Consider the following 26,864-nt stretch of genomic DNA (forward strand, 5'->3'; position numbering starts at 1 on the left):
AGAAGATAATTCTTACTCTTGTCTTGCAGGCATGATCACTTTATATCTAGTAGTCTTAGTTCTTCGTCCCCATCTTTGTTCGATGGCGCTGTGATTAGTACTGTGACTACAGCTACAAAGAAACATTTCTCAATTATATTAAATCTTCTGGGGATACTTCTGAAAAAGGATAACCTTAATCAGGACACAAGGTACCCAAGCAGTGCTAAATAATATGAACTCGTTAATTCTCCTTATAAGTTTGAGAATATTCAGTGTGGTTTACAGGAGAGGGATAGAGCAGTTTCTTCAATTTGGTGGTTACCCAATTTTGTATTCTTTGCTACAATCATGGTCAGTAGGAGCTTTTCTTAAAAGGCATGTTACCGGGCTGGGAAGGTGGCTCAGTGGTAGAGCGCTTGCCTTGCATGCCTGAGGCCCTGGGTTTGATTCCTCAGCACCACATAAGCAAAAAGAAAAAAGCCGGAAGTGGTGCTATGGCTCAAGTGGTAGGGCACTAGCCTTGAGCTGAAGAGCTGAGGGACAGCGCCCAGGCCCAGAGTTCAAGCCCCATGACAAAACAACAACAACAACAACAACAAAATAAAAGGCATGATACCAGTTTGACAAAGTAGTTTCAACTTCAGTTTCATTACTTGAGATGCTTGAAAAAAATCATAAGAAACTTGATGTAAGAAGAAAATAATTTTGAAGTTTTGTTTTTGCTTTTTATTGTAGAGTCAGCTGTTCATTTTGTGTTTCAGGAAACTGTTGATGACTTGGGCTTTGGAAGTGGCTGTTTTAATGAAGAAATCCGAAACATATGCACCTTTATTCTCTCTTCCATCTTTTCATAAGTTTTCCAAAGGCCTTTTAGCCAACAGTAAGACTGATATTTTAATTTTTGTTCATCAACCCTTAGAAAAGGAGTATTTGGTAAACAGAAGAGGACAGTTACTTAAGCTCTTTTCCTGATCTGAAGATGTGTAACCCCATTTTAGTGGTAGATAACAGTGTTATTTTTTATTTAAGTTTTTCTTAGTGACTATCCCATATTTAAACTCACATGATGGTAAATACATTCTACATGTTAAACTTTTCCCTGAAAACAGGTTTGTGTGAAAAGCTAGCTTACTTCACTGAGCTGCACTGAGTTAGTGTTTCCCACGTGTTCCTACCAGCATGGGTACCAAGCAGGAGCAGGGCACATTACATAGTAGCTACTCCTTGTCTTGAGAGGAAGAGTGGGTTCATAACACCATGACAAATTGCCACAGCTGAAAGTGACTTTTAATTTTTAATAGCTCTTGTTGAAGATGTGAGTATCTGTCTGCAAGCATGCAGCAGTCTGCACGCTCTGTCCTCTTCCTTGCCGGACGATCTGCTACAGAGGTATGGACTAGAGACTGTTCACTCTGCCCCTGATGACGTGGGGATGTTACCACACCTAATTTTTTCATTTCATTTTTCATAGGTGTGTTGATGTTTGTCGTGTTCAACTGGTTCATAGTGGAACTCGAATCCGGCAAGCCTTTGGAAAGCTGTTGAAGTCAATTCCTTTAGATGTGGTCTTAAGGTATAAAGATATTGTGGGTTTGTGTGTGTGTACATTGTTATTTGTTTTTTCCCATTATGCATCACATGTGGCCTTGAACTTTCCAACCTCCAGCCTCTGCCTCCCACATGGAGGGATTATGAGAGTATACCCTTATGCCCTGCTGGAGCACTGTGTTTTTACTACCTAATAAGTTTAGGCTAAGACAAATTTACCATAGTGGTGCATTAATCTATCTGTCTAGTGTGTATGTCTCAGAGATTGAAGAGGTTGTCAAAGGATCAAATTTTAGAGTAGATCTAGAAAAACATAGTAAGATTTTTATGAACTTTGTAAGCTTACAATAATCAGTATAAATTAATTTATATAGTGCCAGACTATTTCTTATAACTTACTTAAACTATAATATCATTGTTTCTAATTTAGTTGATTTGGGAGCTCTAAAAGCCTGAATTGATGAAATTGTATAATAGACTATTTTAAAGTCCCAGTTTTATGATTTTACTTCTAATTTAGTTAATATAATAACTTACTTTTAAGTACATTTAACTACATTTAATGTGTGCTAACTTTTAGCTACATTTAATATTTGCAAAATAATAATTGTTTTCTGTCTACAGCAATAACAATCACACAGAAATACAAGAAATTTCTTTAGCACTCCGAAGCCACATGAGTAAAGCACCTAGTAACACCTTCCACCCTCAGGATTTCTCTGATGTCATTAGTTTCATCTTGTATGGGAACTCTCATAGAACAGGGTAAGAGGTTTCTTTGGTTGTTGTATTGGGAAAAAGAATTTGAAGAATATCTTGACCTTACATCTGGTTTGGGGGAAAGAATGACCAGAACAGGAGAGTAAAAAGTAATGCTGGGGCATTTTAGGTCTTTTGTGAGAACCTTATTTTGATGCTGGCATTGGTAGAAACAGAAATGGGGCCTTGTCACGCTATACTTGGCAGTGAACTGATTTCTCAGCAGCATTGCTTTGGGGAGAGACTGGGGAGGAAGTTACTGTGGAGATGCTTAGAGTGAATGGAGATTAATTAGCCATTTACCTAATTTAGCCGTCTATAACATTCCCTAACATGCCTTAACTATAAAAAGTTCTCAAAATACTAAGTGGAGAAACAGTATTTCTTAATTTTATAGGTTTTATCTTTGAGGAGGAAAAATTGTAGTTCTTACTCCTGTTCTCCCTGCAGTTGTTTTACATCATTGAAATGGAGTTGTCATTGTCTGTTAAATGTAAACTACTTTTCCCAGGAAGGACAATTGGTTAGAGAGATTGTTCTATAGCTGCCAGAGACTGGATAAGCGTGAGCAATCAACAATTCCCCGCAATCTCCTCAAGACAGATGCTGTTCTTTGGCAGTGGGCTATTTGGGAAGCAGCTCAGTTCACAGTCCTTTCTAAGTTGAGAACCCCACTGGGCAGAGCTCAAGATACCTTCCAGACCATCGAAGGTAAATCCCCTCCTCAGCCTTCTTCAACCACATCATGCAAACAATGACCACAACCTTTTTCACTCAGAAATAATGAATTTCTTTGTTAAAACAAAGATTCGGAAAGTATGTATTTTTCTGTGATCTTTTATAAATAATTTTCAAATACATTTAATAGAATAAGGTTTCATAGAATAATTACATTAGACACATGGTTGTCAGACTTTGGGTAAAATTTAAGGATTTTTTTTGCTTTTTGGGGGGCGGGGGTCAATTGTGGGGCTTGAATTCAGAGCCTGGGCATTGTCCCTGAGCTCTTTTGCCTAAGGCTAGCACTGTACTACTTTAAACCAAAGCACCATTCTGGTTTTCTGGTGGTTAATTGGAGATAAGAGTTTCATGGATTTTCCTGCCTGGGCTGACTTTTAACCACAATCCTCAGATCTCAGCTTCCTAAGTAGCTAGGGTTACAGGCATGAGCCACCAGCTCCTGGCTACTTAGGGAATTTTAATGGAAAAAAACACCTTTTCAGGGGCTGGGAAGGTGGCTAGAGTGGTAGAGTGCTTGCCTTGCATGTATGAGGCCCTGGGTTCGACTCCTCAGCACCACATAAGGAGAAAAAAAGCTGGAAGTGGCGCTGTTGCTCGAGTGGTAGAGTGCGAGCCTTGAGCTGAAGAGCTAAACAGCACCCAGGCCTAGAGTTCAAGCCCCATGATTGACAAAACAAACTTCAAAAAAACAAAAACCCTTTTTCTTTTTCTTGCTGGATACCTCTGGGCTATGCCTGTAATCCTGGATACTCAGTAATCTTAGATACTCAGGAGGCTGAGAGCTGAGGATTGCAGTTTGAAGCCAGCCCAAGCAGGAGAGTCCATGAGATTCTTTTTTTTTTTTTTTTTGGGTCCGGTCATGGGGCCTGTACTCTGGGCCTGGGCGCTGTCCCTCAGCTCTTCAGCTCAAGGCTAGTGCTCTACCACTTGAGCCACAGCGCCACTTCCGGCTTTTTTCTTTTTTTTGCTTATGTGGTGCTGAGGAATCGAACCCAGGGCCTCTGGCATGCAAGGCAAGCGCTCTACCACTGAGCCACCTTCCCAGCCCTCCATGAGATTCTTATCTCTAGTTAACCAGCAACAAGTTGTGGCTCAAGTGATGAGTGACAGCTTTGAATGAAAAAGCGAAGGGACAACCTCCAGATTCTAGGTTTAAGTGCTAGTACCAGTAAACACACAAAAACTCCTTTTCTCATACAATGAGAGCTCAGTCATGTTAAATGTTTTTTTTTTTAATAATCAATAGAGAAATAAGATAATGTTATTTGTGAAATAGGATAGAGAAACAAGATAGTTGGTAAGTGTTGATTTGTGAAATAACTTAATATACTTGTAGGATTTTTTTTTTTTTTTTTTTTTTTTTTGGGTCGGTTATGGGGCCTGAACTCTGGGTCTGGGTGCTGTCCCTCAGCTCTTTAGCTCAAGGCTAGCACTCTACCACTTGAGCCACAGCCCCACTTCCGGCTTTTTTCTTTTTGCTTATGTGGTGCTGAGGAATCAAACCCAGGGCCTCAGGCATGCAAGGCAAGCACTCTACCACTGAGCCACCTTCCCAGCCCCCACTTGTAGGATCTTTAAACTTTTCCTTTAATTTACAATGTTGTCTCTGCTTCTAGGGATCATTAGAAGTCTGGCAGCTCACACATTAAACCCTGATCAAGATGTGAGTCAGTGGACAACTGCAGATAATGATGAAGGCCATGGCAGCAACCAGCTTAGACTTGTTCTTCTTCTGCAGTATCTGGAGAACCTGGAGAAATTAATGTATAATGCATATGAGGGGTGTGCCAATGCACTGACATCGCCTCCCAAGGTTGGTTTCAGTGGGGTTCTTTGTAAGGACTTCTGTTAATCCTGGCAGTACATGCAGAGCCCAAGTCATTAGGGTTAGTTGTGGGTTTGATACTTTAAATTTAAAACTTTGAACCAGTCCTGAGCTTGTCTTTCCCCTTTTTCTAAAGGTCATTAGGACTTTTTTCTACACCAATCGCCAAACTTGTCAGGACTGGCTAACTCGGATCCGCCTCTCTATCATGAGGGTTGGATTATTGGCAGGCCAGCCTGCTGTGACAGTAAGACATGGCTTTGACTTGCTTACAGAAATGAAGACAAATAATCCATCTCAGGTAAGGATGATGTATTTCGGATCATTTAATTTTATTTATTGTGCTAGAGATTGAACCCAGAGTTTAACACATGCTCCGCCTACTGAGTACACACCTACCCAAAATTAATTGTTTTTATATCTGTAAGAGAAGCTTTGGTTTAAGTTTTTTATGTTATGTGATCAATGGATAAAATAAAATCAGTTCATCTTCAAAAGGTTTTGATCTAATATTTTATGAAACTCAGGTCAATTATTTGTTTTCTATATAGAACATGTATCTACTTGCGTTTCAAATGGGCTTGAACTTTCTGGATGATGGTTGAAAATTTGTGGAAGAATTGTTTTATAATGTTTGGAAAAGTGCTTGAATAATTCCTGGCTTTTAAGTGGGGGTTTATAATAATAAGTGAAATTATGTAAAGTATACAAAATGTTTGTTCAAGCCAATATCAAAGCATGAAGTTAGACATTCTAAAGAATGATGTTAAAATTCATATTTCCATGTATGCATGCATGTACCACCCTTTTACACAATGATTTCTATGTTAAAAATCTGAAAATAATTTCATTTGATGTTAAATAGCTACAGATTGTGGTCAGTACTTGCAAATTTTTATGAGGTTGAGGTATGTGACTAACTTCTTTAACTGCTGTTTTTAGGGGAATGAATTGGAAGTAACCATCATGATGGTGGTGGAGGCGTTGTGTGAGCTTCATTGTCCTGAGGCTATACAGGGAATTGCTGTGTGGTCATCTTCTGTTGTTGGTAAAAACCTTCTCTGGATTAACTCAGTGGCCCAGCAGGCTGAAGGGAGGTAAGGTTGAAGAAAAGAAGTGGATGATAGACCCTTTGTATTGCTGGCTAAAATGTTCAGTGTTAAAGCAGTGTGTTTGAGTTCAGCAAAGTTGGTATAATCACTAGGAGGCATGTTAGGATATTGTTTAATTAGGGTTGATATTTCAGTGACTTTCTTACTTAGGAATTAATGAAAAATTGTATTGGAAAATAAGCTGTCAGTTCTATACGTGCTTTTGAGCCAGGTATAGTGGCTGTGCCTATAATCCTAACTATAGGGAAGGCTGAGATTGGGAGGATTGCAGCTCTAGGCCATCCCAGGCAAACAATTTTGAAAGATTGCATCTTAATGAAGAAGCTTGGCAAAATGATACGTCATTCTAGCTACAATCAGGAGCATAAAATAGGACCTCAGTCTTGAGGTCTGGAAGCACAACTACATAGAGCAACACCTTTTGTCAAAATGATCAGTACAAAAAAAGGCTGGAGGCATGACTCAGCAGTTGCATACTAGCCTAGTAAGCCAAGAGTCCCTGAGTTCAAACCTTAGCCTCCTCAAATGAATGAATGAACTTGATCCTTAGTTGATAAGCCTCCATATCAGAGCCTAACACAATTTACTACATATTGTTGGAGTGTTTGCTCATTACTCTTAATGAACTTTCCATTCAAACTCATTCAGAACATATACCATAGAAATAGCTGCTTATAATTTCATCTTCTATTATTGGTAGGCCTTTCTAGTTCTTTTTTGTTGTTTAAATAGTTTTCTGTTAAAAGCAGAAAAAGTAAGATTTTTCTGTTTTCCATGCACACAAAGGTATTAAGAGTCAATTTCTTCAATTGCTTTTTGAGGTGTTTCCTCAATTGCTTTTAAATCTTTTCAACTGGCAAACTCCTAATCCTTAGACAGTGGTTTATTAGGTGAGTAAGATGGGTGAGGCCTATCTAAAACACAAGTAACCTTCAGAGGTGTGTGTGTGTGTGTGAGTGTGAGAGATATCCTTTTTATTCTGTGTCTTCACCTTCATGCTGTTTATAGATTCATTAGTTGTCTATTGTTTTTGAATTTTAGGGGGCCTAGTAAAGGGTACAGGGCCTCACACTTAGGTAAACAATACAAACAATACTCCATTTCCTGTCTTCTTTTTTTTTATTGTGAAAATACTGTACAGAGGGGTTACAATTACACAGACAAGATAATCAGTACATTTCTTATCAAGCATTGTAGCCTCCTCCTTTGTTTCCCCTTCCCATTCTTTCCCATCCTCCCTCTGCGCCCCCCCCCTTTCCCCCCTTTTTTTTTGTGGGTCCTGGGGCTTGAACTCTGGGCCTGGGCACTGTCCCTCAGCTCTTCAGCTCAAGGCGAGGCAAGTGCTCTACAACTTGAGCCACAGCACCACTTCTGGTTTTCTGATGGTTTATGGGAGATAAGAGTCTCATAGATTTCCTGCCCAGGCTGGCTTTGAACCATGATTCTCAACCTCCTGAGTAGCTAGGATTACAGATGTGAGCCACCAGCACCTAGCTGTTTTTGTTTTTGTTCTCTTTAGTTTTTCAGATAGGATCTCATAGCCCTGCTGATCTCTTTTCTGCAGTACTCCTACCTCTGCCTCCTGAGTATCTGGTATGACAGGTTTATTTTCTAGTTCAGTTTGTTTTTGAGATAGAGTCTCACTAACTTTTGGCTGGGCTAGGGTCTTGCTGTATTTTGAGCAGGTGGTCTGGGATTATAGGTATGTACCACCCATGTCCAGTTATACTTACACTCTTGGATTAATTTTCATTTTTAAGGCAAAGATCTAATTCGTCAGTTCCCATGCTCTCACCCCACACAAAGTTTACTCTTGCTTATGCCCTGTGAGTAATCCATTTGTTTACCACTAAGTTGTTGGAAAGGAGATAATTCATATTTAAAATAAAAAATGTCTTCCATTTGGACTTAAGGTTTGAAAAGGCTTCTGTGGAGTACCAGGAGCACTTATGTGCCATGACGGGGGTTGATTGCTGCATCTCCAGCTTTGACAAATCTGTTCTCACTCTGGCCAATGCAGGGCGCAACAGTGCCAGCCCCAAGCATTCTCTGAACGGTGAGTAGTTGTTGTTTACAGGAAACAGTGCAAGGGTTATATTAAACTGTTTTGTGACAGTGACCTTCTTGTATGGTTTCAGGTTTCTTAGCTCTGAAATATTTACAATAGTGGATCCACTTGGGGTCATTGTGTTCTCATTTTACAAAATATTTTCATTCAGGTGAATCCAGAAAAACTGTGCTGTCCAAACCAACAGAGTCTTCCCCTGAGGTCATTAATTACTTAGGAAACAAGGCATGTGAGTGCTACGTGTCCATTGCTGATTGGGCTGCTGTGCAGGAGTGGCAGAGTGCCGTGCACGACCTGAAGAAGAGCACTAGCAGCACTTCACTCAACCTGAAGGCCGACTTCAACTACATCAAGTAAGTAGTACTCCAGCAAAACATATTTCCCCTAACTGTAATGTCATCCTCAATGGAGGAAATGTTTTATCTGCTTATATAGAAAGATTGTGTTTTAATAACAGTATTATAAAAATGACTATACAGAGAGGAGACACTAGAGATGAGAAGATAGACTCATTCAATGGGGGCAAAAAGATGGAAGAAAATGTTATCTCTGCTGTACAAAGTATTCCATGGGACAGTTTTTGTTTCTAAATTAGGTATGACTATAAAATAAAACCGAACAGGGTCAGTGCTTACAGCCATCCATAAATTAAATGTATAGCACATTTGTTAATTGTATAAATGAGTCAGAATTGAGTACTCACTGTATCCAGTCATGATCAGGAAGGGAAAGGTCCTTAGCCTTAGTATGCTAGCCTTTCATTGTGCTGTTTCATTTTCCATGCACCACACTGTTGGCAGTGGGATGCACCAATACAACACATTCCCAGAGGTTGAAAGAACATTGATTGATAGAAGGATTTAAGTAGGCTTAGCCTTTACTGTAACCTGAAAAGTAGATTGGGCACAGGCAGTGTGTGGGTATATGTGGTAGACTGGAGGTAGGGGAGGAAATTGAACCTTGGCCCCATATACAGGCAGTCGTCAACTCAAAGTGTTTCATTGCACAATGGAGACACAGGGAACCTGCTACTTGAAAGGAACCAAGACCCTTACAAAGATGGCTAATTCATCACAGCCCACCCAGCAAGAAGCCCCTGGAAATTGCCCTCATCTGAATGTGTCAGTTTCAGGCTAAGTGTTAAAGGAAGGGATAGGTGAGATGGAGAAATGAAGTTTTTGCTTTGGGACAGCTGTAGGAGAAAGGGCGAGAGAGAGAGAGAGAGAGAGAGAGAGAGAGAGAGAGGGAGGGAGGGAGGGAGGGAGGAAGGGAGGGAGGGAGGGAGGGAGGAGAGAGAAAAGGATGTGAGACCAGCCTTGGCTAGGATCCTCCCACTGGGGCTGTGTGGCTCTTGAAGTTTCAGAGGTTCATTCCTCTTCAGGTAAATCAGGACAGTAGAAAGACTACTTCTCAAGAGGAGGAAATGGTCTCAATGAGGAGGCATGGGAGCAATGAAAGAGGGGTTTAGACTCAGGTGGGGTGATGAAGAAGGGGGGAAAGGTGTTGATGTTGCTTTGGAGGTCTCCCACCTTCCTACTATAACCATGTGCTGAAGGCCACCTGGCCAACAGGCTGCAGCATGGGAGGGTGAGGGGTATGGGGCAGTGTGTTGAGGGAGATTGGGGGTGGGAGGAGAGGTGAGTAGGCACAGATAAATGCCTAATAGCTGTGATATTCCTGTCTCCTGCTGTAGTTTTAGTGCTAATTGGTAGTCACACCTTCAAAATAAAAGTGATGGCAGAGGGGCTGGGAAGGTGGCTCAGTGGTAGAGCGCTTGCCTTGCATGCCAGAGGCCCTGGGTTCGATTCCTCAGCACCACATAAGCAAAAAGAAAAAAAAAGCCGGAAGTGGCGCTGTGGCTTAAGTGGTAGAGCACTAGCCTTGAGCTGAAGAGCTGAGGGACAGCGCCCAGACCCAGAGTTTAAGCCCCACGACTGGACCCCCCCCAAAAAAAAAAAAAAGTGATGGCAGACCTGAAAGCCATTTCTCAAACTGTGGAGTTCTTTCATTGAATGGTTCGTTAGGCTGGAGAGGATAGAACACAAACTGACCAATATTTTAATTACAGGTCACTAAGTAGTTTTGAGTCTGGAGAATTTGTTGAATGCACTGAGCAACTAGAATTGTTACCAGGAGAAAACATTAATCTTCTTGCTGGAGGATCAAAAGAAAAAATAGGTATTTGAGAAAATAATTTTAAAGAGAGAGAGAGAGAGAGAGAGAGAGAGAGAGAGAGAGAGAGAGAGAGAGAGAGAGAGTATGTGTGTGTGTGGTTTGTGTGTGTATGTGTATGTGTGTGTGTGGTTTGTTTTTTGTTGTTTTGTTTTTAAGACATGGTCTGTGTTGCCCAAACTGACCTCATACTCACTGAACTCCTGACTCCTTAACTAGTGCTGACATTACAGGTTTGCACCACTACGGCTGGCCAAAGTCAGCTTGTTCAGTGGACGAGTTTCTAGTATATTTTACTAGAAAAATTGGAAGTTGGTGTACATTTCTTTGGGGGAAGTATGCAGAATCCCATTGGAAGCCATAAATATAGTTTGTCTATTAACATGATTTGGGAAATGAAAAATAATTTTCTTAAAATTAAGTAAACTAGGAAAAGGCTACTTTGAGATTCTTTTAAAAGATGTTTTATTTGGAAAAGTATAAAGCAGCATTTCAGTTAAATATTTTCCTTGATTTTTATCTTGATGTGGCTCACTAATTATGATCTTGATCACATTTTGTAAAAATGTTATAGTATGTAGGAATAGAAGTATTCTGTTTGCCTTGATTTTGAAGATCTAGTAAGATTTGCCAACATTGATCAAGATTTGTCTTTTTAAATTGTAGGTAGCTTATTGATTTTTGAGCCTTTAAAATCAAATGATTTTTAGGAACACAAGAGGAATTTTTTTTTTTCCAGTTGTGGGGCTTGAACTTGGGGCCTGGGAGCTGACCCTGACTTGCAGAAACCTAGCACTCTACCACTTGGAGCCACATCTCTATTCCTGGTTTCTTCTCTACCTCTTCCTCCTGTTCCTCCTCCTTCACCATCTCCTGCTCTTCCTCCTCCTCTTCTTCCTCCTCCTCCTCCTCCTCTTCCTCCTCCTCTTCCTCTTCCTCTTCCTTCTTTCTCTTCCTCTTTCCTCTTCCTCCTCCTCCTCCTCCTTCTCATTCTACTCCTCTCTCCTCCTCCGTCCTCTTTCTTCTTTCTTTTTTTTTTTTTTTTGGCCAGTCCTGAGGTTTGAACTCAGGAGCACTGTCCTGAGTACTGTCCCGGAGCTAATTTTGCCTCAAGGCTAGCACTCTACAGTAGAGGAATAGAACCCAGGGCTTCATGAATGCTAGGCAAGCACATTAAGCCACATTCCCAGCCCTCAAAGAGAAATTTTATATGAGATAATGGTGTTTAGCTATCTACTAAATATGTTTAATTACAGCGTTTAGTGACCTGAATTTACAAATGAAAGATATTTATTGATCATTGTTTAAGTATTGCCAAGATAAATTCTTTCTTGAACATCAAAAGGAAATTATGTAATGAAATTTAACTTTTTTAGATATGAAAAAACTACTTCCTAATATGTTAAGTCCGGATCCAAGGGAACTTCAGAAGTCCATTGAAGTTCAGTTGTTGAGAAGTTCTGTTTGTTTGGCAACTGCTTTAAACCACATAGAACAGGATCAGAAGTGGCAGTCTATAACTGAGTAAGTTCAGTCTTACTTATTTTTATTTTTTGGTACTGGTACTGGGGTTTGAACTTAGGGCCTCTTGCACTCTTCTTGGCTTTTTCATTGAAGTCTATGCTCAACTATTTGAACCATAGCTCCACTTCTTTTTCAAAAAGAAGTTATTGGAGATTTGAGTCTTACAGACTTTTCTGCCCCAGCTGGCTTTGAACCTCAGTCCTCAGATCTCAGCCTTCTAAGTAGCTAGGAGCTACTGGCATCTTGTTAGTAAGTTCAATGTTCAGGAAGTAAAATCTGCATTATGTATGGTAAATTTATACACACATGCAGAAGTAGGAGCACTTGGGAAGAGGCAGTTGCTGAATCACTACTACTGATAGGTTTGATAGTTGTAGAAGTCATTATGATTGCCACTTGTCAAAACAGACTGAGATAAAAACTAAACAATATAAAAAAATCCTTCAGAGCAAATGTCTGACTTAGATCCTTTTAATGTGGAGCAGGCTTGTCACTTTCCCTTGTACATTTAGTACTTTGTAGTTGCGCAATCTCATTAATTAATTGGGGTAAATATTCCTTTCAGAAATGTGGTAAAGTACTTGAAGCAAACCTCTCGCATAGCTATTGGACCACTGAGATTGTCTACATTAACAGTTTCCCAGTCCTTGCCGGTCCTGAGTACCTTACAGCTATATTGCTCTTCTGCTTTGGAGAACACAGTTGCTAATCGACTTTCAACAGAGGTAAGTACAAATGTGTTTTGTAAGCATATCTTAGGGACGGTAAGTAATTGGCCTAAGTATAGAACCAAAGACCTTATTCTTTCAGTTTTTAAAATAGCATTTATAGTTGAACAAGTTACTGAATAACCTATCTGTAGGCAGATTTTCATTTGAGATGTGTGGGGCAGATGGAAGAATCTAAGAACATTTCAAGGATGACTAGTTGTCACATTAAAGTTGGTTTTCTTTCTTGATGTAAAGGATTAGCATATGTAAAGATATTTAGGCATAATATTTAAATTTATTTAGTAAATGCAGTTTTTTTTGTAAAATGCATTATTAAAATAAAAATGTATTTACTTTCTTGGTAAGTATATTGGTAAGTTAGATTTAATATTCCAAAGTTATGTTGCAAAGCAGGCTGTCTTTTGAAGTGTATTTGTCTCTTGTAATAATGACAAGGTGGAGGGGGATAGGAAAATGAATCAATTTGAAGCTGCCCTTCTATACTTGGGCCTGCTTATACTAGCAGTGTGGCTGCAGACCTGAGGGAGCATGTTACACAGGGTCTGTTTCCTCTATCAGGACTGTCTGATTCCACTGTACAGTGAGGCTTTGCGCTCCTGCAAGCAGCATGATGTGAGGCCCTGGATGCAGGCATTGAGGTACACCATGTACCAGAATCAGTTGTTGGAGAAAATCAAAGGTAAAATGTTTTGTTCTTCAAAGTAGCTGTATTGATACATAAATTACAAGTGTAAAGTGTGGTGGGATCATACAGCTATCTGGTCTCTGTCCACCTTCTCTTGCTTAGCTTACTTTTCAGGTTCACTTACGTTAAAGCTATCAGTAAGGTTGGTCTTTTTGTTGTATACTACCATTCAACTCTTCCTTCTCTGATGAATGTTTTTTATTGTGTTTTTCTCATTGGGCAGTTAAGTGAAGCTGCAATAAATGTTGATCTGCAAGTCTTTAGGTTGTGGTTTTTTTTTTTTTTTTTTTTTTTTAAATAAATCCTAGAAGACAGATTGTTAGGTCACATGGCTTAACTTGGTTAATAGTTTGCCACTTTCCTCTAAAGTGGTTGTTTGTAGAAGCCTATGTCTGTATCCCAGGTACTTGGGAGGTTCAGATCTGAAAGACCAAAGTTCAAGGCCCCCCGCCAGGCAAAAAGTTACTATGACTCCATCTCAACAAACAGGTTGATTGGAGGTTTAAGCTTGTAATCCCAAGTATAGGGTTGTTGGAGGCTAGCCTCTGACAAATCACAGAACAGTATCTGAAAAGTAGATGAAGCAAAACTAGCTGGTAGAGTACTTGCCTAGCCAACAGGGTCTGAGTTCAAACTTCACTACTGCAAAACGAAAACCTAAAAAAATGCCTGTAATCCTAGCTACTCATTAGGCTGAGATCTGAGAATCGCAGTTCAAAGCCAGCCAGCCCAAGAAACTTGGGAGACTCTTATCTCCAATAAACCACTCAGAAAACTCGAAGTGGCACTGTGGCTCAAGTGGTAGAGTGCTCGCCTTGAACTGTAGAACTCAGGGACAGCACCCAGGCCCAGAGTTCAAGCCCCATGACCCCCCCCCCCAAAAAAAAAGGTGGTGTTACGTTTGTATTATTTTGTGTCTTATGAAGGTTTCAGTTTTTCTAAACCTTTGCTATTGTTGGTCTTAGTAATCTTAGTCTTTTATTAAGTTTCAATCATTGAGAGTGGGTGTAGTTGTATCTCATAGTCTTATCTGTATTTTCCATAACATTTGTATAGTGAATGTTGTAGATCTTATTTTTCCAATACTTGCTCCTGTATTTTCAGTGAGTTAATGAAGTGGAATTGGGGACTGATGAAACGTTTTCTTTTTCCAGAGCAAACAGTCCCAATTAGAAGCCATCTCATGGAGTTAGGCCTGACAGCAGCCAAGTTTGCTAGAAAACGGGGGAATGTGTCGCTTGCGACAAGATTGCTGGCACAGTGCAGTAAAGTTCAACTGGGAAAGACGACCACTGCCCAGGACTTAGTCCAGCATTTTAAAAAACTCTCAACTCAAGGCCAAGTAGATGAAAAATGGGGGCCTGAACTTGATATTGAAAAAACCAAACTGTTGTATACAGCAGGTTAGTAAAATATACAGTATAGTAAAAATCTGTATGACTTATAATAAAAAAAGTGAGAATTTTCAGTTGCTGCAGAAGGTTTAATTCCCGAGTTGTTTTGTAACTGACATGTAATTCAGTGCTTTTAAAAGAAAGTAAATATCTAATATATGCTAATTTTAATTAATATATGCTAATTATCACAGTGTATAAGTAAGAACTATTTCCAGAAATTACTGATTATTACTGAATTAGCTTTTTTTTTTTTAAGAGCAAAACATTGTATTGCTGTGAAATAATTATATTTGCTTTTAAGGGTAAATTGTCTTTTTTGTTTGCTGGGTTCAGGCCAATCAACTCATGCGATGGAGATGTTGAGTTCTTGTGCTCTGTCTTTCTGCAAGTCTGCCAAAGCTGAATATGCAGTTGCTAAATCAATTCTGACGCTAGCTAAATGGATTCAGGCTGAATGGAAAGAGATATCTGGACAGCTGAAGCAGGTCTACAGAGCACAACAGCAGCAGAACACCTCAGGTCTTTCTACTCTATCGAAAAACATACTCACTTTAATAGAGCTGCCCACTGTCAACACGATTGAGGAAGAGTACCCTCGGATCGAGAGTGAATCGACAGGTAGCATTTGTTCTTTTCCTTTCTTGAAAAATACTAATTTGTAAGGCTGAAATTTATAATGTAATGCTGGCCATGGAAAACAATGTGATTGAAATGAGGTTTCTGTTGGAAGTAAGGTCCTGCCTCTGATACCTCAATGAAGATATAGCATAGCCTGTGTGGCCTTGAATGTTGAAGTACAGGTTTCTTAATCCTCAGGATGATGTGTGTGCTTGTGTGTGTCTATACATACGCACACCTTCCCCCTACCCCCACCTCTTATCTGGTACTCTCCTATTTGAACCATGCTTCCAGCCCAGCTTTAGGCTAGTTATTTGGAGATGGAATTTTAAGGACTTTGTTGTCCAGGCTAGCTTTGAATCATGATCCTTTAGCTCTCCAGTCTCAGCCTCCTGAGCAGTTAGGAGTACAGTATGAATGATTAGCACCTGACTTCTAACACTGGTACAACTGAACAAAAACTGACAGGTAGTTAATTCAGTCAAAATTCTTCCTCCTCCTCTTTTTTCTCCTCCTTCTTTTCCTTTTCCTCCTGCTCCTCTTTCTCTTCCTTCTTTCTCCTCCTCTTCCTCCTCTTCTTCCTCTTTTTTCCCCTTGGCCTCCTTCTCCCCTTCTCCTCCTCCTCCTGGTAGGAATTGATGCAGGATCACCTCGTAGTATGTAAGTGGGTTCTGACCTGGATCCACAGTCCAAGAAATTTTGGATTTCTTGTTTGTATACTGTGGGGATAATTCTTTCCTGAAACATGAGAAGCATGTACCAATTATTTTGTTGTACTAAAACATAAGATTTGACTGACTTAGGTTGGTCTTATAATTCTAACATGTGCTGTCAGGTCTTGGCACTCATAAAAGAACACGTTTTACATTCATTGTAAATCTTGGCAAATGCACTTTCTCTAGAAAATAAAGATTTCTGCTTAATTAGACTTACTGAATAATATAGTATATTCAGCACTTGTTCATTATTTTTGCCAAAAATGTTTAAAATAACCTTGTCACGAAGAAATGTCCATTCAAATGTAGAATGTGAGACATACTCCGACATTTTTAAAAACTGAACTGTTGCTAAAGTTTATTGTTATAAGAGATGTGTTCTACAACTGCTGAACCAAGCATTACTTGGAAAATGTCAAGTTACTGATTTTAACATACTAAAATTTTATTTTATTTATTTTATTTTATTTTTTTTTGGGTCCGGTCGTGGGGCCTGAACTCTGGGCCTGGGCGCTGTCCCTCAGCTCTTCAGCTCAAGGCTAGCGCTCTACCACTTGAGCCACAGTGCCACTTCCGGCTTTTTTCTTTTTGCTTATGTGGTGCTAAGGAATTGAACCCAGGGCCTCAGGCATGCAAGGCAAGCACTGTACCACTGAGCCACCTTCCCAGCCCATACTAAAATTTTAGAAAAGCACTATCTAAATTTGAAAGTTAATCAAATTATGGAAATTACTGATTGCTCGCAGATAACAAAGACCTAAAATTTTGATGGGAATGTCAGAAATTTCTATATGTAATGCTGTGAATTCTTTCATTCCTCCTCCTCTCACCCCCCATCATGACAGTGCATATTGGAGTTGGAGAACCTGACTTCATTTTGGGACAGTTATATCATCTGTCATCAGTACAGGCACCTGAAGTTGCCAAATCCTGGGCAGCATTGGCTAGTTGGGCTTATCGGTGGGGCAGGAAGGTGGTTGACAATGCCAGGTACGTAGAGTTCAATGTGGAATTCAATGCATTATTAGAATGTCTAATAATTTGATGATACTGAAGTAGAAATATTTGATTATTTGTTTATTTTTACAGTCAGGGAGAAGGTGTTCGTCTGTTGCCTAGAGAAAAATCAGAAGTTCAAAATCTGCTTCCAGATTCTGTAACTGAAGAAGAGAGAGAGAGAATATATGGTATTCTTGGACAGGCTGTGTGTCGACCAGCAGGAATTCAGGCAAGGAAGACACATCTGTGTTGGTGTTCGGTGGTGGCAAGGTTGCCATTCCACTCATTGGTTGTCTGTACTACTTTATTGAATGAGGCAGTTACCATTGCAAATATAAACTTTGGAGTTTTAAGATTAAAAAAAAATGGTTTTGGGCTGGGGAGGTGGCTTAGTGGTAGAGTGCTTACCTTGCATGCTTGAGGTCGGAAGTGGCACTGTGGCTCAAGTGGTAGAGCACTAGCCTTGAGTTGAAGAGCTGAGTGATAGTGCCCAGGCGCAGAGTTCAGACCCCACAACTGGGGAAAAAAAATAGTTTAATTTTTTCCTAAGAACATAGTTTCTTGAGAAATCAAGTTATTTCCTTAGGGGCCTTTGAAAACTAGGTGAAGTTCATTTTATATAAATTATATCTCTTAATTACTCTATGATCAGAAATTAGATTCTGGGGTTGGTGCAGCTCAGTGGTAGAGGGGTATACTTAGCATGTGTGAAAGCTCTAGGTTCAAACCCCAGCACTGGAAATGGGGGGTGGAGGTGGGATCTGGTTCTTTACCCTAGATTGGGAGCTGTTAAACCCCTAGAATTTCCCCCTAGAGATTCTGCATGGTGCTTATGCATGTGTGTTGGTGATTCTCAAAATAGCCAGCGTGAAGACCAATGATTAAGTGATGAGTAGTATTCCCTCCCTCTCTGACCCATGACATCAGTTCTTGAATTCTATTGCATATTCAGTTGTAGTCTTCAGAATCCTGGATTTCATTTGTCAGGCTAAATTCTGATGAGTGAGTTCTTCCCTAAACAGTGGCATCTATGTCTCTGCCAAAGCAGGTGCTAGGTATGTATGTGGTATGAGAAAGGAAGGCTTGTTCATATTCACTATCCAGTTAGCTTTAAACTTTACGAATACAGTATATTTACTCTTCGGTCAGAATCTTGTAATTTAGAAGTATTTAAAGTTCAAACAACTCAGTCTTTGCTTAAATCCTTCATTGCATTCATTAGTAAATACAAAGAAGCCTATTGACGTGGACTGAGTGAATGCAGCAGTAATACTGTGGAATATGTCTTTTTATGACTACCTTACTTTTTAAAAAAAATCACCATTTTATGTCTAATTTTTCTCTAGGATGAGGATATAACACTTCAGATAACAGAGAATGAAGATAATGAGGAAGATGACATGGTCGATGTAATCTGGCGGCAGTTACTTTCAAGCTGCCCATGGCTTTCTGAGCTCGATGAAAGTGCAACTGAAGGCGTTATAAAAGTGTGGAGGAAAGTTGTGGATAGAATCTTCAGCCTGTACAAATTGTCTTGTAGTGCATATTTTACCTTCCTTAAGCTCAATGCTGGTCAGGTAAGTGGCATTATGCTCTAAGAAATCATTTGTACTAGATATTCTTTTTATTACACAAACAAGGGTGAGAAAAAGACCTTTCTTCCCTTAATCTTTCACTGTCAGATTCCTTTGGATGAGGATGACCCCAGGCTACATTTGAGTCACCGGGCAGAGCAGAGCACCGACGATGTGATTGTAATGGCCACCTTGCGACTGCTCAGGTTGCTTGTGAAGCATGCTGGTGAGCTCCGACAGTACCTAGAGCACGGTTTGGAAACAACACCTACTGCCCCATGGAGAGGTGAATCCTAAATAAAAATGCATCAGAGAATATTGTTTCCGAGGTGGACATATGAGCCAAGAAAAGAGAGTAGTTACTTTATACGTTATTAGATGTGTTGCAGAATAGCCATGTTCATAGGGCGTCCTGGACTGCCTGTTATCACAAAGACCTTCCATCTCTCTAACCTTTCCACAGAGTGAGAAGATGGCAATGAAAGTAAATCAGAAAAGATTCTTTGCTTAGCCTTTGTAAAAGTATTTGTATCTGCCTTCTTTGTAAGCATTTGTTGAAAATCCATTTCTCTAGGACACTTTTTGATTAAAGGTTTATATCCTACCAAACTTAGAAATCAAGAGCTATTCTGTATAGTTCTTTGCTATCATGGGGCAACTTTGAGTACTTTAAAATTTGTTCTGATACCAACAGACATCAGGTTTTAACCTTTGGCATCCAGTATATTGACAGGATTTAATGACTTTTTTCCTTTTTTTCTTATCCTGAAGGAATTATTCCACAGCTTTTCTCACGCTTAAATCACCCTGAAGTATATGTGCGTCAGAGTATTTGCAACCTCCTATGCCGTGTAGCTCAAGATTCTCCCCATCTTATATTGTACCCTGCAATAGTAGGGACCATCTCACTCAGCAGCGAATCCCAGGCATCTGGTAGGCAATGCTGAATATTCTGCTTTATGTATACATTATAGTTTTTAAGATTTGTGTTCTAGAGTTGGAAGTAAGAATTATTGACTTGAAGGGCTAAACTGCTCCTAGGATCTGTGTTTTACATGTTATTTTCAGTCTTAACTGTGACCCATAAACCTAGGGAGAAATGGAATTTCTCACATCAGTTCAGGCCCATGGAACAGTTAAGGATTAGGTCAAACTCTAGATTAGGAGAACACCTGATTTGTTAGAAACTTACCATCATCCTGCAGGTCTTTTTCAAGCTTGTAATGTTTAATGTTTATAAATCTGTAAAATGGCAGAATATCCATATTCATTCTTAGTTGTCTTAATGCACAGAAGGAAACTAAGTTAAATGACTTGTGTGAAGGCCAATAGATGATGCATGTTTTCTGTAACAGCATGTGCTCATAGTAGAGACACCCAGATTATCTCCTTTGCCCATTCCACTATAGGAAACAAGTTTTCATCTGCAATTCCAACCTTACTTGGAAATATTCAAGGAGAAGAATTGCTGGTTTCAGAATGTGAGGGAGGAAGTCCTCCTGCTTCTCAGGATAGCAACAAGGATGAACCGAAGAGTGGATTAAATGAAGACCAAGCTATGATGCAGGATTGCTACAGCAAAATTGTGGATAAGCTGTCCTCTGCAAACCCTACTATGGTGTTACAGGTACAAAGAAAACAAACTTGCATGTTTTAAAAAGTTTGATTATATACTCTACCCCTAAAAGCCCTAAAAATAATGCTTGTATAGACTGACTTGAAAATAATATTTGAGAAACAAAGCTTTAAGGATTATCAAGTTTAGTTTTATTTATCTTTGTGGATCTAGTTGGAGGAGGGTCTGTAATTGTATAGTGAGCATTTAACTTGTAGTGCCAGTGTTTGGAGAACTGCATGTGAGCTGAGCTGAGCCAAGCTGAGTGGGGGTGCTATGTACGCAGGTCCAGATGCTGGTGGCAGAGCTGCGCAGGGTCACTGTGCTCTGGGACGAGCTTTGGCTGGGAGTTTTGTTACAACAGCACATGTATGTCCTGAGACGGATTCAGCAGCTGGAAGATGAGGTGAAGCGAGTCCAGAACAACAACACCTTACGCAAGTATGTTTTCCTCCACTTTTGCCCAGAAGATGAAGCCTCTTGGCTTTTTTTTTTTTTTAATTTTGCAATCTGGGGTTGGGAAGGTGGCTCAGTGGTAGAGCGCTTGCCTTGCATGCATGAGGCCCTGGGTTCGATTCCTCAGCACCGCATAAGCAAGAAAAGCTGGAAGTGGCGCAGTGGCTCAAGTGGTAGAGTGCTAGCCTTGAGCTGAAGAGCTGAGGGACAGGGCCCAGGCCCAGAGTTCAGGCCCCATGACCGGACTCCCCCCCCCCCCCCCCCAAAAAAAAAAAAAAAAAAAAAAAAAACAACTTGCAATCTATTTATCATCCTAGCTAGTTTTGCTTTTGTTGGCCCTGGGGCTTGAGCTCCTCAGGGTCTGGACTCTGTCCCTGAGCCTCTTTTTGCTCAAGGCTAGCTCTACCATTTGAGACTCAGTGCCAGTTCTGGCTTTTTCTGAGTAGTTTATTGGAGATAAGAGTCTCATGGACTTTTCTGCCTGGGTGGGATGGCTTTGATCCTTGATCCTTAGCTGCTCAGTCTTTTGAGTAGCTAGGATTATAGGCCTGAGCCACTGGCATCCAGCCGTCATAGCCACTTTTAACTGTACCTACATTCACAATACTATGCCACCATTAGGATTTGTACAATTTATTCTTTAGCCCAAATAAGCACACAGTAATTATTCAACACTGTTTTTTCCATTTAAGACTAATATGGCCCTTGTTTACCTCTTTCTCCTTCTTCATTTTCTGGGCATTTTTGTTGATACTCTCCTAATAGGTATGATGGGGTACCTCATTGTGGGTTTGATTTGCATTTCTTAATGACTTAGATACAGAGCATCTTTTCATGTGCTTGCTCATTATTGGTGGTGAATCTTGTCTGGAGAAGACTGTTGCTGTTAATTAGATTGTGATTTTGTTGTTGAGTTACAGAAATCCTTTTTAGGATCTGGATATTAGCTCCTTATCAGATAGGAGATTTGAAAATACTTTTCTACCCCTCTGGGTTGTCTTTTTGTTCTCTTGGTATACAAATGTTTTAAAGTTCAGCTTAATCTGTTATTCCTCTTGGTGCTATATCCAAGGAAACTGGTGTCACAGAGCCTTCCCCTTTATGTTCACTTCCAACAGTTCTAAAAGTCTCAAGTCTAGGTCATTTTTCCATTCTGAGTTATGTTTGGTTATGATTTAAGGGTAGGATCCAATTTCAGATTTTTGCCATGCAGATAGCCTGTGTTTGCCTAACAGTATTGAAAAGAGAAGCTGCTAGCTGGGCGCTGGTAGCTCACGCCTGTAATCCTAGCTATTCAGGAGGCTGAGATCTGAGTCCGGTTTCAAAGCTAGCCTGGGCAGGAAAGTCTGTGAACTCTTTATTTCCAATAAACCACCAGAAAACCGGAAGTGGTGCTGTAGCTCAAGGGGCAGAGCGCTCGCTAGCCCAGAGTGCTCAGGCCCAGAGTTCAAGCCCCATGGCTGACCAAAAAAAAAAAGAGAAAAAAGAAGCTGCTTTCTTTTTTTTTTTTTTTTTTTGGGTCCGGTCGTGGGGCCTGAACTCTGGGCCTGGGCACTGTCCCTCAGCTCTTCAGCTCAAGGCTAGTGCTCTACCACTTGAGCCACAGCGCCACTTCCGGCTTTTTTCTTTTTGCTTATGTGGTGCTGAGGAATCGAACCCAGGGCCTTGAGCATGCAAGGCAAGCGCTCTACCACTGAGCCACCTTCCCAGCCCAGAAGCTGCTTTCTTATAGGCAGAGTTATTTTTCACACTACTGTGTTAGTAGGTTACTTTGCCAATATTTTACTCTGTTTATATTTATTTTTGGTACTGTTTACTCATACTATATAAATTTGAAGTATGTCACATTTGTTGAAAGCTTTCTTTTAATTAGCTTACATTAGTTATCTAGGAAGGGATTTCAGTGTTAAGTTTCCACACATACTTGCAACGTATTCCAGTTGTTGTAAAACTTGAATTATGGTAACTTTCTGAATAAATGTCTTGCTGCATAGAGAAGAGAAAATTGCCATCATGCGGGAAAAGCACACAGCTCTTATGAAGCCCATTGTGTTTGCCTTGGAACATGTGAGGAGTATCACAGCAGCCCCTGCAGAAACACCCCATGAAAAGTGGTTTCAGGATAACTATGGTGAAGCCATTGAAAATGCCCTGGAAAAGCTGAAGACCCCATCAAACCCTGCAAAGCCTGGAAGCAGCTGGATTCCATTTAAAGAGGTATAAAATAGTCTGAAAAAAAGCTACGTGTGTGCGTGTGTGTGTGTGTGTGTGTGTGTGTGTGTGTGTGTGTTGGATTGAACCTAAAGCTGTGTGTGTGTGTGTGTGTGTGTGCGTTGGATTGAACCTAAGGGACTTGGGCATGTTGGTAAGGTCCTCTACCAGTGAACTATATCCCCAACTCCTCATCCATGTGTTGTATGTAACTAAACAGTGATTATGTGAAAGTTCCACTGTTTATTCTTCTGTCATTTGATACTTGTGGGATTGCCAGTTACTTGTTTTTATGAACAAATTGCTGAAGATTGCATTGAAAATTTTTCACACAGCCAAAAGCCCCACTGTTCATTAATTCAGATGCAGTTTGTTGAGTAGGGACATTGTTGGACATCTGATCTATTGTTCCCTGTGATTATTAGAAGGGATTGTAGTTCGTAGCATACTTTAAGTAATCAGAGCTGTGTTTACTTTTCTATTGGAAGCATTCTTACCTAAAGCCATGTATGGTGGCACATACCAGTAATCTCAGCTCTTGTGAGGTGGAGGCTGGGGGATCTTGAGGTTAAGGCCACCCAAGGCTACATTAGAAGACTGTCTCAGAAACAAATTCTTACAAACAAATTCTTTCCTGATGTGCTTTCTTTTTTCTCTTCAATGAAATAAGAGTAGGTAAAGCCTCATTTCTTTTTCCTTAAAATTTAATGTGAATGTCTTTTAAATTGGCTTCCTAAGAGTGAGTGTGGCTGCTAGCTATCTCTTTTGCTCCATTAGGAGGGCCACATTGATTTGTCTTGGCATTGTTGGGCATAGTAAGTAAGGACTAAAATATGGAATTTGTGACTACAGCGGTAATTTTCTTCTGTCTCCCTGATTATATTGGTTATTTGGACAGAGGAGGAAGTGAAGGATCGTATCAAATGGGAATCTTACAGAGCATAGCAGGATACGTCCTGTTGTGTCACCTCCCAAATGGTCCATATTCCCAGCAGCAATTATGTGTAGGGCTGTAAAATCAGTGTGGAAGGAAATATGTTACAATCCTAACATACTTATTTTTCCCATCTTATGAGTATAGATAATGCTGAGTTTGCAGCAGAGAGCCCAGAAACGTGCAAGTTACATATTACGCCTTGAAGAAATCAGCCCATGGTTGGCTGCCATGACTAACACTGAAATTGCTCTTCCTGGGGAAGTCTCAGCCAGAGACACAGTCACAATCCACAGCGTGGGTGGAACCATTACAATTTTACCAACTAAAACCAAACCCAAGAAACTTCTCTTTCTAGGATCAGATGGGAAGAACTATCCTTATCTTTTCAAAGGTAGGGCTTAACTTCATTTTAAAGAAAAGTGTTAGTCTTGTGTGTGTGTGTGTGTGTGTATGTTTGTTGGTTGTGGGGCCTGAACTCTGGGCCTGGGCACTGTCCCTCAGCTCTTCAGCTCAAGGCTAGCACTCTACCACTTGAGCCACAGTGCTACTTCTGGCTTTTACTGCTTATGTGGTGTTGAGGAATTGAACCAAGGGCCTCATGCATGCAAGGCAAGCACTTTGCCACTGAGCTACCTTCCCAGTCCCTGTTGTGTGTGTTTTGAGAAGTTTATCCTGGTGATTTGCTGTATGTCCTGTAACTACATGGGGTAGTTTGAACAGCACTGGTTGGATGGGTGTAGCAAGATTCCCTCCCCTCCCCTTTTGCATGTGAACCATTAGAAGCAGAACTGAGGCATGGTGCATAATGCTAATTCCTGTAGAATCTTCTAACTTACTCAAGTGTGCCTTATTGTTCTGTTTGTTGTTGAAAACATAGGAAGTGATATACTTTGACTTCATTTAGTTACCTACCCCAGCAACTTTTTTTTAATTTCATAGGACTGGAGGATTTACATCTGGATGAGAGGATAATGCAGTTCTTATCTATTGTGAATACCATGTTCGCTACGATCAATCGCCAGGAAACACCCCGTTTCCATGCTCGACACTATTCGGTAACACCACTGGGCACAAGGTCAGGGCTGATCCAGTGGGTGGATGGAGCCACACCCTTATTTGGTCTTTACAAGCGATGGCAACAGCGGGAAGCTGCCTTGCAAGCACAAAAGGTTAGCAACATTGCAATATGGATAGCTTCATTTGAATGTTTTTATGCAGGTTCATTAACATATTCAGTAGTTTTGTGGAATATTTCTAGACTATACTTGAACATGTTTGCATGTTTATTAAGCATTAAAGCAGGAAACACGTGAGGTTCTTTGGAAAGTGATTTGGGGGTGTGTGGAGGATTTTTGTCATGTTTAACAGTTCTTATTTCAAATGTAAAAGTTTAGTACAAACCTTTTTGGTATTTTTTGGTGTTCATAGGAGGGCCTAGGTACTGTCCTTTAGCTTTCTCACTCTAGGCTGGCTTCTACCACTTACTTGATACATAGCTCCACATTCAGGTTTTGGTGTTTAATTGGAGAAAAGAGTCTTATGGACTTTACTGTATTAGGCTGGTTTTGAACTGTGTTCCTCAGATCTCAGCTTTTTGAGTAGGTAAGATTATATAGATGTGACTCGCTGGTTCTTGGTAATACAAGCCATTTTTTGCAGGACTTAGGATTTTTTCTTTTAAAAACACAAATAGGGGGCTGGGAAGGTGGCTTAGTGGTAGAGCGCTTGCCTTGCATGCATGAGGCCCTGGGTTCAATTCCTCAGCACCACATAAGCAAAAAGAAAAGCTGGAAGTGGCACTGTGGCTCAAGTGGTAGAGCGCTAGCCTTGAGCTGAAGAGCTAAGGGACAGTGCCCAGGCCCAGAGTTCAGGCTCCAGTACCGGACCCCCCCAAAAAAAAACCCAAAACAAAACACAAATAGTGCAAACTCGATCACTAGCTCTGCATAATGTAGCAGAAGCTAAGGGAACCAAGATTGCTAAAGTAATTGAGGTGATGGGAGCTTACTTGCCTTAGAAGCCACTGAGGTGGCTCTTCCCTTCCTAGAACAGAGTAAAAAAAAAAGAGGATATGCATGCAACACAATATTTTTGCCATTTAAAAAAAAATTTAAGGAAAGGATAGACCAGAGAAATGTGACAGATTGTTTTAACCAAACTTGTTTTCTGGAAGTATGTTTTATAAAAATAAATGTTTGAGATGCACAAATGCCATTGGACTGGTTGTGGTTATCAACTGCTCAGTAATTAGTATTTCACATCTCTATGCTTTCATTAGTATTATGAAGGTCTTTAGATGTTCAAGTAATTAAAAAGCTTTGAGACCCATATATTTTTAAATTGGTAAATATAAAACTTTAAGGGTAGAATTAGTCTTACTCTATATTGTGGATTTTGTAATTTGATTTAGACTAGGAGTTAAGGTTTGTTTTAGCAGCTGAGTTATTAATATATGGCAGGATCTAGAAGTAAGTGCTCAGGATATTAAGTAAATTTATATAGTGTTAGCCTCATCACAAGAAAATGCTTACAATTAGGGGTAGGTATAGGAAGGTATAGGAAGACACCTTTAGAAGGTGTCTGTTTTCTTCTTTAATGTTTTTATGGTGCTAAAGCTCAAAGTCTGACACATGTGAAACATGCTTGAGCAAGGCAAGACCTGTCGCTCTGGTACCAGAGTCACATTGTTAATTGTTCTGTAGGCTCCTTGTTGTGCATAGAAGCTACTCACTGGTGTGGTAGTACACTCATGATCCAAGAACCAGGAGGCTAATGCAGGTGGATCTCAAGTTCAAGGCCAGGCTGAGCTGTAGTGTAGAGCATTACATTGCCTCAAAATAAAAAGAGAAAGGAATAAAATACTACTTCACATTTGGAATAATTTTTGTCTTGTTTTTTCTAATGTGTGTGTGTGTATGTTTTTTAAGGCTCAAGATTCCTATCAGACACCTCAGAATCCTGGCATTGTACCCCGTCCTAGTGAACTTTACTATAGTAAAATTGGCCCAGCTCTGAAAACCGTTGGTCTTAGCTTGGATGTATCCCGTCGGGACTGGCCCCTACATGTGATGAAGGCAGTGTTGGAGGAGTTAATGGAGGCCACACCCCCAAATCTCCTGGCTAAAGAGCTTTGGTCATCTTGTACCACCCCTGATGAATGGTGGAGAGTCACACAGGTATGTTGGGTTTCGACT

At 40.3% G+C, this 26,864-nt stretch overlaps 1 protein-coding gene and 1 non-coding gene across 3 annotated transcripts in view; both read left to right on the forward strand.

Annotated features, from left to right (window-relative positions):
* Positions 1-26,864, forward strand: part of LOC138825595 (serine/threonine-protein kinase SMG1) — a 91,291-nt gene that overhangs the window by 41,965 nt on the left and 22,462 nt on the right. For both annotated transcript variants that reach the window (XM_070020268.1, XM_070020269.1), the window contains 28 exons: positions 30-191; positions 744-862; positions 1,284-1,371; positions 1,454-1,555; positions 2,155-2,295; positions 2,801-3,000; positions 4,647-4,843; positions 4,992-5,156; positions 5,798-5,952; positions 7,881-8,023; positions 8,187-8,388; positions 10,104-10,213; positions 11,584-11,731; positions 12,297-12,456; positions 13,021-13,141; positions 14,302-14,550; positions 14,878-15,162; positions 16,724-16,868; positions 16,968-17,106; positions 18,224-18,454; positions 18,560-18,737; positions 19,223-19,384; positions 19,861-20,078; positions 20,353-20,507; positions 22,517-22,739; positions 23,815-24,061; positions 24,610-24,839; positions 26,598-26,846. In XM_070020268.1, coding sequence (XP_069876369.1) covers positions 30-191; positions 744-862; positions 1,284-1,371; positions 1,454-1,555; positions 2,155-2,295; positions 2,801-3,000; positions 4,647-4,843; positions 4,992-5,156; positions 5,798-5,952; positions 7,881-8,023; positions 8,187-8,388; positions 10,104-10,213; positions 11,584-11,731; positions 12,297-12,456; positions 13,021-13,141; positions 14,302-14,550; positions 14,878-15,162; positions 16,724-16,868; positions 16,968-17,106; positions 18,224-18,454; positions 18,560-18,737; positions 19,223-19,384; positions 19,861-20,078; positions 20,353-20,507; positions 22,517-22,739; positions 23,815-24,061; positions 24,610-24,839; positions 26,598-26,846 — 4,924 coding nt within the window. The remainder of the gene's footprint in view (positions 1-29; positions 192-743; positions 863-1,283; positions 1,372-1,453; positions 1,556-2,154; positions 2,296-2,800; positions 3,001-4,646; positions 4,844-4,991; positions 5,157-5,797; positions 5,953-7,880; positions 8,024-8,186; positions 8,389-10,103; positions 10,214-11,583; positions 11,732-12,296; positions 12,457-13,020; positions 13,142-14,301; positions 14,551-14,877; positions 15,163-16,723; positions 16,869-16,967; positions 17,107-18,223; positions 18,455-18,559; positions 18,738-19,222; positions 19,385-19,860; positions 20,079-20,352; positions 20,508-22,516; positions 22,740-23,814; positions 24,062-24,609; positions 24,840-26,597; positions 26,847-26,864) is intronic.
* On the forward strand, positions 25,592-25,724 carry LOC138825621 (small nucleolar RNA SNORA66). Its single transcript, XR_011371438.1, has one exon. It is a non-coding gene; the product is annotated as a small nucleolar RNA SNORA66 (small nucleolar RNA).

The sequence above is a fragment of the Dipodomys merriami genome, unplaced genomic scaffold, assembly GCF_024711535.1.
Source record: "Dipodomys merriami isolate MVZ:Mamm:240054 unplaced genomic scaffold, mDipMer1.0.p SCAF_138, whole genome shotgun sequence".
Classification (NCBI taxonomy): domain Eukaryota; kingdom Metazoa; phylum Chordata; class Mammalia; order Rodentia; family Heteromyidae; genus Dipodomys; species Dipodomys merriami.